The sequence below is a fragment of the Pseudophryne corroboree genome, chromosome 7 (assembly GCF_028390025.1).
Source record: "Pseudophryne corroboree isolate aPseCor3 chromosome 7, aPseCor3.hap2, whole genome shotgun sequence".
In the NCBI taxonomy this organism is placed as follows: Eukaryota; Metazoa; Chordata; class Amphibia; order Anura; family Myobatrachidae; genus Pseudophryne; species Pseudophryne corroboree.
Window position 1 is genome coordinate 179,049,320 of NC_086450.1, and position 12,117 is coordinate 179,061,436.

General features: G+C 48.0%; 1 protein-coding gene across 3 annotated transcripts in view; it reads left to right on the forward strand.

The window, feature by feature from the left end:
• The window catches only part of ANKZF1 (ankyrin repeat and zinc finger peptidyl tRNA hydrolase 1), a 167,817-nt gene that overhangs the window by 79,152 nt on the left and 76,548 nt on the right, over positions 1-12,117 (forward strand). For all 3 annotated transcript variants that reach the window (XM_063933829.1, XM_063933830.1, XM_063933831.1), the window contains exon 9: positions 11,221-11,316. In XM_063933829.1, the coding sequence (XP_063789899.1) occupies positions 11,221-11,316 (96 nt within the window). The remainder of the gene's footprint in view (positions 1-11,220; positions 11,317-12,117) is intronic.

The window sequence follows — 12,117 nt, forward strand, 5'->3', positions numbered from 1 at the left end:
GTGTCAGAATTGGCGGCTTTGTCATGTAAAAGCCCTTATCTGATTTTCCATATGGATAGGGCAGAATTGAGGACTCGTCCCCAGTTTCTCCCTAAGGTGGTATCAGCTTTTCACTTGAACCAACCTATTGTAGTGCCTGCGGCTACTAGGGACTTGGAAGACTCCAAGTTACTGGACGTAGTCAGGGCCTTAAAAATTTATATTTCCAGGACGGCTGGAGTCAGGAAAACTGACTCGTTTTTTATCCTGTAGGCACCCAACAAAATAGGTGCTCCTGCTTCTAAGCAGACTATTGCTCGCTGAATTTGTAGCACAATTCAGCTGGAGCATTCTGCGGCTGGATTGCCGCATCCTAAATCAGTAACAGCCCATTCCACGAGGAAAGTGGGCTCATCTTGGGCGGCTGCCCGAGGGGTCTCGGCTTTACAACTTTGCCGAGCTGCAACTTGGTCAGGGGCAAACACGTTTGCTAAATTCTACAAATTTGATACCCTGGCTGAGGAGGACCTTGAGTTCTCTCATTCGGTGCTGCAGAGTCATCCGCACTCTCCCGCCCGTTTGGGAGCTTTGGTATAATCCCCATGGTCCTTACGGAGTTCCCAGCATCTACTAGGACGTCAGAGAAAATAAGATTTTACTCACCGGTAAATCTATTTCTCGTAGTCCATAGTGGATGCTGGGCGCCCATCCCAAGTGCGGATTGTCTGCAATACTTGTATATAGTTATTGCCTAACTAAAGGGTTATTGTTGAGCCATCTGTTGAGAGGCTCAGTTATATTTCATACTGTTAACTGGGTATAGTATCACGAGTTATACGGTGTGATTGGTGTGGCTGGTATGAGTCTTACCCGGGATTCAAAATCCTTCCTTATTGTGTCAGCTCTTCCGGGCACAGTATCCTAACTGAGGTCTGGAGGAGGGGCATAGAGGGAGGAGCCAGTGCACACCAGATAGTACCTAATCTTTCTTTTAGTGTGCCCAGTCTCCTGCGGAGCCCGTCTATTCCCCATGGTCCTTACGGAGTTCCCAGCATCCACTACGGACTACGAGAAATAGATTTACCGGTGAGTAAAATCTTATTTTTTTTGCAGAAAATGCTTCTCAGTCACTCCGCAATTGTCGCCTATCTAATTAATCCGCACAGTCTCCTGGTACGTCCTACTCGCATCGTGTTGCAACAAAGACAGATTTTCGCCAAAAGACGGACCATCAGGATTCTTTTTGGATCCAGGCCTGAGTCCTGCTCTCCACTGACACCGGTCTTTGGGGGTGGGGGGCGGTTTCATGTTGGCAAACGTTCCAGGGGCAGTGGATGGCTCAGGAGAACTGACTGTCCATCAATGTCCTAGAACTCAGGGTGCTGTCGAGGGTGCTTGTCCTGTGTGATTTTAACAAATTTAAAACTTTTTGGCCAGGTGGCTCCGCTGGACTATCCACCATGCCTTCTCTGTAGCAGATCTTCCTGTCCTTATTGTGGTGACTACTCATTCCACCCCGTTATTGGGAACATCATGAGCAGCTCAATGTGGCTCTTCTGCAGAGCAGCTTTGTAAAGCTGGCTTGTAGTCCTCTGCCCACACTTTCATTAATTTTCTATGCGTTTGACACCTTTGCGTCTTCGGACGCAGCCTTTGGGGGAAAGGTTCTCGGTGCAGCATAACGGGACACTTTTCCCTAGTGAAGGAAGTATAAAAAGATTTATGTTCTTGTTAATCCTTTTTCTTCAACTCCCATAGGGGGCACAGGGTGTCCACCCTGACGCACAGGTTTAGTTTGTATGCTTGTGGCTCTCTGTGCACCTCTTGTCTGTGTTTGTTTAGGAGTATGTATTGGTATTTCTTCTCACTCCTTGCTGTGGACTTGCTGACTTAACTGGATGGGGTGTAGTGGAGTGGGAGTCCTGGGCTGTTGGGAAAAAAATTACTATTTAGTGCCCAGACACCTCTCCAGGCTATACCAGTTTATCCCTGTGCCTTCTATGGAGTCAAAGAACATAATTTAACAGGGTAAAAACGTAAATATCCTTATTGGCAAACCATTTGAATGAGGAGACTTCCCTCTTTCAAATGAGAAGGTACCAGGCTCGGACTGGCACACCAATGAAACGGGTAATTCCACAGTGAGCACCTCTGTTTTGTGGCCCTGCCCCTTTATGTGAGGGGGCGGGCCACGAACAGGGTGCATTTTTTGTGTTGGGGGTGCTTCCAGTATGTCAGTCCCAGTCTTTGCTGGTGGTGGGTTCAGGCGGAAGCATCCTCCATGCAGTGCACTTCCCCCTCATGTGAGAATAAGCTCCGCTCCCATTATTACAACAAGGTGCTCATGATCTCAAAGGAATGGAGTTTGTATGTGCTGTCCTGGAAAGAGGTGAGTGGCAAGCTTTCATTGAACAGGAGTGCTTTCTTTTTTGTCCACTAGGGGGCACCAGACCAAAGGCTTAACTCTGGGGTATAGGCTGGCTGGGAGTAGACAGGCACCAAAAGGGTTACTTTTAAGTACCCAGCAGGCCTGGCCTCCCTACACTCCGCCCCTGCCGACAGACCCGCCAATTTTTCTTTTGGGGTCACAGGATCAGCACCGGGATTTTTTTAGAGACAGCCATGATTACTTTTTCTGTAAGAATTTTTCTTCAGCGCTGCAGTGCAGTGACCAGAGCGGCATGCTGGTGCACTTAGAACCCAGCATGCCCGCTCCAGCACCCGGTCTCCGCGGTGGCAACGTCGGTAATGGGGCTGGGGTCTTCCACCGGGGGAGGTTACCAACATGCTCATTAGCCTTCCCCACAGCTGCAACGGGTTCCGGAGGGTGAGTTGAAGGGAGCCAGCGGAGAGGGGGGATGGGCAGATAAGTGGGGGCCCAGTGCGCTGCACCTGTCTTCCACTAGACCACCAGGGCATCAGCCATCAGGGTAGGTGGGCATAGCCCTGGGTTATTACATCTGAAGGGGTAGGGTGCCAGCCTGCAGCCCCTCCCCCGACCCAGGACAGACCAGTAGCTTGCTCAAGGTCTGCCCCTGGGCTATATCTCCTCCCTCCTCTCCCAATCCCTCCCCTTCAACGCTTGGCAGCCATTTTAGAGCACATACTTGCTAAAAGTTGATGAGGGAGGAGGGTCTGCCCACTGTCTCCCCTGTACCACGCTTCTGCAGCCGGGTTCAGTCATTTTCTCCTGCCTGTTGATACCACAGGGCAGTTGAGTAGCTTGGCCCCTCTTGTTCTGTTGCATTTAAGTGGCTGAGTGTGTGTCTGAGTGAAGCTTGATCGCACATTTCTTATACCTGAACTTAATTCAGCATAGGTTCCTCAGGGACAGGCAGCTGCTAATTAAGTGGCACTTTGGGAATATACAGTGCTGTTTTACAGTATGTTGTGCAATGTCATCCGGGGGCAAAAAGGTGGTCACACCTGAGCCTCCCACTTGTGCTGCATGTTATGCTATTCTGTCTCCTCCAGATCCACAGGACACTGGCAGATGCAGAGCCTGTGTGGTCATACCACTGCAACAGGATCCCCCACCTCCACCAGTTCCTCAGGATCCAGCGTGGGCAACCACACTGACGCAGGTTATGACGCAACTAGTGGACCGTTGGAATACGCAGCAGTTGGCTCGGCAAATGGCACCACTGTCAACTTCAGCGCAAGGTCAGTCATATATATATCCGCCCCCACAGGTGGATTCCCCGTGGGTTAACACTCTAGCACAATCAGTCCAGGGATTATCTCAGGTCTCTGCTTCCATGCAACAATTTTTAGATAGAGGTAAGCGTCCCAGGCTGACGCACAGTTCTAGCGGAACTGCTACCCCACGCTCAGCAGGGGGTTCGGATTCAGACACCCCACATTCTGACAAAGAAAGTAGGGCAGGGGAATCTGATCCAGGCACAGCTTCAGGTTTAGAGGATTCTCTTTCTATAGCAGAAGTAGAGGCCCTAGTCAAACTAGTGAGACTGGTATAGAGCAAATAGATCCTGCTCCAGCCTCTAAGACTCCTAAAAAGGATTCAGCACAGTTTCATTCCTCTGCGTAGTTGGAAGATATACTGGAGGCAGCATGGACTAAACTGGATAAACTGTTTCAGCTCTCTAAAAGGAATCAATCATTCTATCCGTTCCTGGCTAAAGAGGGGTCCAAGTGGAAAACTCCCTTACCAGTGGACACGCATGTAGCGCGCATAGAACGTTCGTCAGTTCTCCCAATCCCGGATTTTAAGACTGCATATTCTCATGCAGGAGCTACCACCAGACCGGCATTAGCTTCGACGGGGTAACCAAAGCAGTTTCCTAGTGGGCTGACCAGCTTCAACAGGGCCTATCGTCCTCGGTTAGTAGGAAACAACTACTGACACTGGTAGCTCATATTCAAAGAGCAACCGCATATCTGTCGGAAGCACCCCTAGACACGGCCGTGCTTACATCTAATGTCTCTGCTTCTTCAGTGGCAGCAAGACGATCCTTATGGTTGCGTTCTTGGAGAGCAGACACTTCCTCCAAAAAAGCATTGGAAGCTCTTCCATATGCAGCAGATACCCTATTCGGGAAAGAACTGAACGATATTGTCACTCAACTGGCTACTGCTAAGATGGCTCTTCTCCCATCAGCAGCAGCCCCCAAGCATAAAACTACCTTTCATCCTTTCTCATGTCCAGGGACGAGCTAAGGGTCAGGCCTCCTCCCGTTACCAGGCCCAAGCAAAGACCACCAAGCCTCGCACAAAACAACCTTGGACTACGAGACGCCCAGCTGCCAAACAAGCCGACAAACCTGCAGCGTGATGGGGCGGGCCCTCCTCTGGGGGATGCCAGAATGGGGGGCCAACTTCTATCTTTTGCCCCAAAGTGGTGGGACATCACGATGGACGCCTGTGTCAGGGAAGTCGTGACACAAGGATACACTTTGACATTTTGGCGGCGTCCCCCACAGAGGTTCTTCACCGCGGGGATTCCGAGGGATCTCAGAGAGGCAGAGACTCTACACAAATCAGTCGACTCGCTACTCGCCTCCAACATCATTGTTCTGGTACCCTGGGACCAGAGAGGACGGGGGCTTTACACGTTGCTCTTTCTGGTCCCGAAACAGGACGGTTCCTACCGCCCTATTCTCAGCCTCAAGAAGTTGAACCTCTACCTGCGGGTCCCCAAGTTCCACATGGAATCCTTGAGAACGATCATCCTGGCGCTGGAACCGGGGAACTACATGGCATCCCTGGACATACAGGATGCATATTTGCATATCCCAATTCGTCAAAGTCATCAAAAGTTTCTCATGTTTGCGGTTCAGGACAAACCTTTCCAATCCAGAGCCTTTCCATTTGGTCTATCCACGGCGTCACAAAAGTTATGGCAGTCATCGCAGCACGTCTCAGATGCAGCGGAATCCGAATACTGTTCTACCTGGACGATCTCCTATTCCTAGGACAATCGCAACAGATGCTTACAATTCACAATCAGTCTACAATAGAGATGTTACAATCTCATGGCTGGAGGATAAAGTGGAAAAAATCATCGCTGATGCCTTCTCGGACAATCCTTCTTCACTTAGGGGCGCTCCTCAATTCCACAGAACAGCGAGTATTTCTGCCACTGGAAAAACTCTTGGTCATTCAATCCAGAATTCGGACACTCCTCCATCAGTGCACTGTTTCAGTCCATGCTTGCATGAGAGTACTGGGCTAGATGGTGGCAGCATTCGATATGATGTAGTATGCGCAGTTCCATTCTCGTCCTCCTACAATTGGAAGTTCTTCGCAAGTGGAACTGTTCTCATCTCCACATCCGATCAGACCATAACACACTCTGCGGAGGTTCGACTGTCCTTAACATGGTGGCTCATTCGGGACAACCTAGACAAGGGTCAACCCTTTTGGATTCAGCACTGGACAGTGGTCACCACAGATGTCAGTCTTCGAGGCTGGGGAGCGGTATCTGTGTCCCACACGTTCTATGGTCGCTTTACTCCTCGAGAGCTTACTCCCCATCAATGTACTGGAATTGAGGGCAATCCTCAACACACGTCACTCAGCACAATCTCTGCTCAGGGGTCACCCAGTCCAAGTCGGTCGGACAACGCGACAGCGGTAGCTTACATCAATCAACAAGGGGGCACTCGCAGTCGAGGAGCCATGTGAGAGGTATCCAAGATATTCCAATGGGCAGAACAAAACCTTCCAGCTCTGTCTGCAGGACGTGCACTCCGGGGAGTGGATGCTACACCCAGAGGTGTTCGAACAATTGGTGTCCAAGTGGGGGTTGCCGGACATAGACCTCATGGCATCCCGACACAACAACCAAATAAGCAAGTTCAGCTCTCTGACAAGAGATCCACAGGCATGTCTAGTAGATGCCCTCACAGCTCACTCGTCGTTTCACCTGATATAAGTCTTTCCACTGACCTCCATGATTCTCAGACTACTCAGGAAATTCAAACAGGACGACGGCGAGATGATGCTGGTAGTTCCAGACTGGCCCCATCGCCCATGGTACGCGGACCTGCTAAGTCTGTCCATAGACAAACCGTGGCGCCTCCCTCTATGCCCGGACCTTCTGTCTCAAGGCTCCTGTGTACACCCCGATCCTCAATGCCTCGCTTTGACTGCCTGGTTATTGAGACATCCGTCCTAAAGACTAAAGGATTTCCCAAGCGGGTCATCAAGACTATGCTTAATGCCAGGAAACCTTCATCGGCTTGGATCTACCACCGGATTTGGAAAACTTATTTCTCCAGGTGTGCCAGTCGTGGTTTTAATCCGCTCTTTTTCATGCTGACTCACTTGTCGTTTCTTCAATCTGGCCTAGACTTAGTCAGTGCTGTTCCAGCGCCAACTGGCACTGAGGCTGGATGTCAAGACATTCCTCCAAGGCGTGCTACATGTTCAACCACCGTTTGTAGCTCCAATGGCCCCTTGGAATCTGTCACTGGTCCTTACAGCTTTACAGAAGCCTCCTTTTGAACCTCTGGAAACGGCTGACCTTAAGTGGGTCACTTGGAAGACCTTATTTCTATTGGCTATATCTTCAGCTCGCAGGGTATCCGATCTCAGTGCTTTATCCTGGCGGTCACCCTTTCTGGTGTTTCACCCCGATAGAGCAGTTCTTCTTACTCTGCCTAAAATAGTTTCCAAGTTTCACATCAATCAGGAAATTGTGGTACCAGCATTCTCATCGGCTTCTCCAGAGGAGGCCTCTTTAGACTTGGTCCAAGCACTTCACATCTACGTGGACAAAACAAAGGATCTCGGACATTCGGACTCCGTTTGTCTTGTTGGACTCTCGCAGAAGAGGTTATTCTGCATCCAAACAAACCTTAGCCAGATAGCTGTGTTTGACTATTCACCATGTCTATTCCATGGTGAACCTTCCTACCCCTTCAGGGGTCCAGGCTCATTCCAGAAGGGCTGTGGGAGCCTCCTGGGCAGCTTAGCATTGGGCCTCAGCTGAACAGCTATGTAAGGCTGCCACGTGGTCCTCTCTCCAGACTTTCATCAAGTTTTATGCGTTCGACACCTTTGCGTCAGATGACGCAGCCTTCGGGCAAAGGGTCCTGAATGCAGTCCAGGAGCGTTCCCGCCCGGGTGGGGACAGCTGTAGGACGTCCCAGCGTTAAGCCTTTGGTTGGGTGGCCCTTAGTGGACGAAAAAGAAAATAGGATTTATGTCTTACCTTGTTAAATCTTTTTCTTTGAGTCCATAGGGGGCACCGGACGCCCTCCCTGTCGCACCTGTCCTGCAGGATTGGGTTCTTGTGTAGATTGTGTGCTATCATCGTTCATCACAGTGTCCTTCTGTGTGAGGTGTTCTTCCTTCCTCTTTCTGCCGCTCCTGCTTCTGGCTTGCTATAATAAACTGGCGAGCCTGTCGGCGGGGTATAGGGAGGCAAGGCCTGCTGGGTACTTAAAAGTAACCATTTTGGTGCCTGTCTGCTCCCAGCCAGCCTATACCCCAGCGTTAAGCCTTTTGGTCCGGTGCCCCCTATAGACTCAAAGAAAAGGTTTTAACAAGATAAGACAAATCCTGTTTTTGGCTGTACCTCTGCAACTACTAAGCGCATTTAAGTTATTTTTCAATTTTAAAGTATTATTGATATAAAAAGATAAGCATTCCCTATATACTGTTATATAGTGTATAAGGGGTCCTTTCACACCAAAAGGAGTAGACAAAGTATATAGGTAACCCTCCTTATCTTATGAGTGTGTGTGCATGTATATGTGTATGTGTGTATATATAATGTGTGTGTGCATTTTATTAAATAGCTTTGTTGGATTGAGGGGTGGTTGACTAGGTCTAGGCCAGTGGGGGTGCTGAGCAAAAAGCAGGGATCCCTGCTTGTTTAATTTACTGGTTCTCAGACTTTGTCAGCTTAACTTCAAAGCCTGCCCTGGCAGCTGCCGGTACCACCCGCTGCCACTTCCCAGCGGTGCATACCTTCTCCATAGTTAAATTGACCGGTATGGACTCTCCCACCTCCGCATTATGCTGCCGAGACACCTACAGAGTTATTGTCCGGTCTGGCCGGTTGGAATGAAAACCTGGTAATGGATAAGTGGAAATGACAAAATGCCGTAAAACTGACAAAAACGGACATGGATTTAACCAATTTGTCTGACCATTTTTGTCTGTTTTCCAGTGTTTGGGAGCAGACGGTAAATTATTTGCTCTCATCCATTACCAGATTTTCATTCCAAACAGCCAGATCTGACAATAAATCTGTAGGTGTATGGCCAGCTTTAGAGACGGCCCTCCTGAACCCTCTGTACTGTACCATGGGTAAAGGCCTAATTCTGAGTGGACACAGTTACAATTTCAGATGCAGTAGAGAAATGTTTTGCCTGTGCGTGGGTCCAAGTCACACCACACGTGTCCCGATTCTTCTCTCACAGCACTACAGTATGAATGAATGCCCCTTTTCCACTGGTTTCAAAATACCAGGTTTTTGCACGTGAATACACATCAACCCAGGATTTTAGTCAGTGTAAAAGCAAACTACCCGTGACTTGACCCTGCTCTTTACCAGGGTCAGGTTGAGACCTGGGAATTTGCCGGTTCGTCAATGGAAAATTGCTATTAGATGTAAGCAAGCAGAAATATATGGAGCAATTCCTGAGTGGTGACTGGGAGGTTCTATGGCTAAATAGATGTTGAGATGTTGTGTTTTCTTCTTTAGGGTCCATAGGGCTCCACAGGGGAAAGAATGGGGTGTAGGTGGTGGTTAGGACCGGGCACCAATCAGTTAAGTTCTTTGAACTCGTCCCAGCTACAGTACCTTCCCAGTTGGTCTAACCTTTCCACCTTAACAAAGAAATTGTGGCGCTGGCCTTCCAATCCCCAGACCTCTCAGCGGGGGAGGCCTCCCTATATGTGGTCCGTGCACCCATGGCACATCTGTATAACTGTTCCGGGGCGGCCACATGGTCTTCTGTCCACACCTTGCTTTAGTTCTATACCTTTGATGCATTTGCCCCTCAGGATGCTTCATTTGGATGCTGGATTCTCCTCACCGCTCTGGAGCATCCCCTTCCTTGAACAAATACTTTGGGACATCCCCACTGTCTCCTATGTGGAGCCCTATGTACCCTGAAGAGGAATAGGGGAGAGATGGTAGATTAACCTTTGCTAACTTTCTTCGAAGTCCATAGGGTCCACAGGGTGCCCACCCTGACCCACCTAGCATCCTCTTGGTCATTGGTTCCCTTCTCTGTTGCATTTGAGTGATTCTTGTGTGTACCAGTCTTCCTTCTCTCCTATCCTGCTCCTGCCTTGGGCTTGTTGAAAAAACTGATTTGTCTCAGGCTGTGGGCGGGGTATAGGGAAGGAGGAATGGAGCATCCTGGGATATGTAAAGCTTTAACTGTTTAGTGCCTGGTCCTAACCACCACCTACTCTATTGTCTCCCCTGTGGACCCTATGGACTTCAAAGAAAGAGTTAACAAAGGTAAGTCTACCATAACTCTTTTTATGGGAGTGTCGCAGGCATGTTACTGATAGTGGTTGCATTCATAGACCCAGAACCGTTCACATAGGAGGCTAAATTCAGATGGATAATCAGCATCTGTCAATAGTTCTGCTGGAAGTTTACATGGTGCAACGATGGTGCATCTAAAGAGTGTCTATAGCGGGTAATTCTGAGTTGATCGCAGCAGGAACTTTGTTAGCAGTTGGGCAAAACCATGTGCACTGCAGGAGAGGCAGATATAACATGTGCAGAGAGTTAGATTTGGGTGGGTTATTTTGTTTCTGTACAGGGTAAATACTGGCTGCTTTATTTTTACACTGCAATTTAGATTGCAGATTGAACACACCACACCCAAATCTAACTCTCTCTGCACATGTTATATCTGCCTTCCCTGCAGTGCACATGGTTTTGCCCAACTGCTAACAAAGTTCCTGCTGCGATCAACTCTGAATTACCCCCATAGTCTCTGAAAGTGGACATCTCCGTCCTTGCACATTTAGGCACATGGATGTTCTGTAGCCGCATTTGCATAAGGTCACGGATGTGGCTGCTCCCAGACCCAGAATCGGGCCCTGTTTAGTAGACGAACATTTTAAAGTCTGTTTAATGTGTCTTGGGCCATGTGATCAGGACACCTGACAGATTATTGCCACGCCTCTGGCTACAACCATTTGGCAGATGATTAAGCCTCTTCACTGGGCCCCTATTATTACATTTCCCAGTCAGTTTTTCGTGCTCATCCAGACACTGGAGGGTACCACAGTTTTTCTATTTTGTATGTTGGGAGAGAAAGCATTTTGATTTGGTTTGGGGTTTTTTTTTTTCTTTTTTAAACAGTGCTGCATACGTGCACTGGTACCACTTCTGATGATGGCTCTGGCAGCTGCAGGAAGTCCTCACTGGTCCCATTGACTGGTGAGGTCAAGGTAATTTGTTTTTGGGGGTTGTACTACCTGCTGCCACAGACTACGCTGTGGGTTTATTTTTTGCAGTCTAGCTGAATATGTGGAGGACTAGCCCCACTCTTACGCAGTGAAGGAGATGAGGATGGATGACGCTGGTCACTTGTATCAGACCTTACTTCTGTCTTTATAACAGATTGTGTACGTTTACCTCAAATTTACATCTTGGTTTGCTTATAGTGTACTAGGTAATTAGGATTTGTCATTGCGGCTAAGTCTGTGGTGCGCTTACCAGATTTTGGCGCAAATTGAGGATAGGTGTATGTAGAACGGTTTACAGAGTTTTGTGTATTTATGACCTATTAATTAATGCAGAAAGTGGTATACCAGTGCCGGGGATCTCAGGAACACGAGAGAAAGCAGTAAAGTCTAGAAAACTTCTACGGCCAGAGACTAAAGAAGAGACAGCTGGTAATTATAATATGAATTAATGTATGTATGTGTTAAAATAGATTTAAATTGGGGATTACTGTAGAAGAAATGACTAATGTATAAATGGTTAAATGTGCACGCTAATTTAAGTTTAATTGCATAAACTTCTGAGAAAGACCTTCGGCTAACTACTAAAGTTCTGCATTGCAGAAATGGGAAAAGTCCATAAAAATACTCAAATTCTAGCTATAATTTCCAAATTTTTTGCTATTGGCAAAACCTTTTGTAATCCCACTCTTTTTTTTTTTTTTTTTTGTGTGTGGAAATTTGCTCCATTATGTTCTTGATGGGCGATCAAAGTACCATTAGTCATACTAAATGCAGAATAACATCTTCCCCAAAAATTTTATTTGTATTTTTTTTATTTTTTGCTCATTACTGATTTTTTTATTTATTTATTGTAATCTCGTTTAAACAACCAATTTTTGTTTCTCTTGCGTTCTAGAGGATACTGGGGTTCATTTAGTACCATGGGGTATAGACAGGTTCACTAGGAGCCTTGGGCACTTTAAGAATTTGATAGTGTGCGCTAGCTTCTCCCTCTATGCCCGTCCTACCAGATTCTATTTAGAAAATGTGCCCGGAGGAGCTGTTCACGCTTAGGAAAGCTCCTGAAGAGTTTTCTGCATTTATTTTCTATTTGTTGTTTTCAGGCAGGTCTGGTTGGCACCCTATAGGGTTAATGGTCCCGTTCCCTGCTGACAGGACATTGAGCTCCTGAGGGAACCATTTGCACGCCCCACCACGGCGAGCGTACATTCCCGCAGCACGCCGCCACCC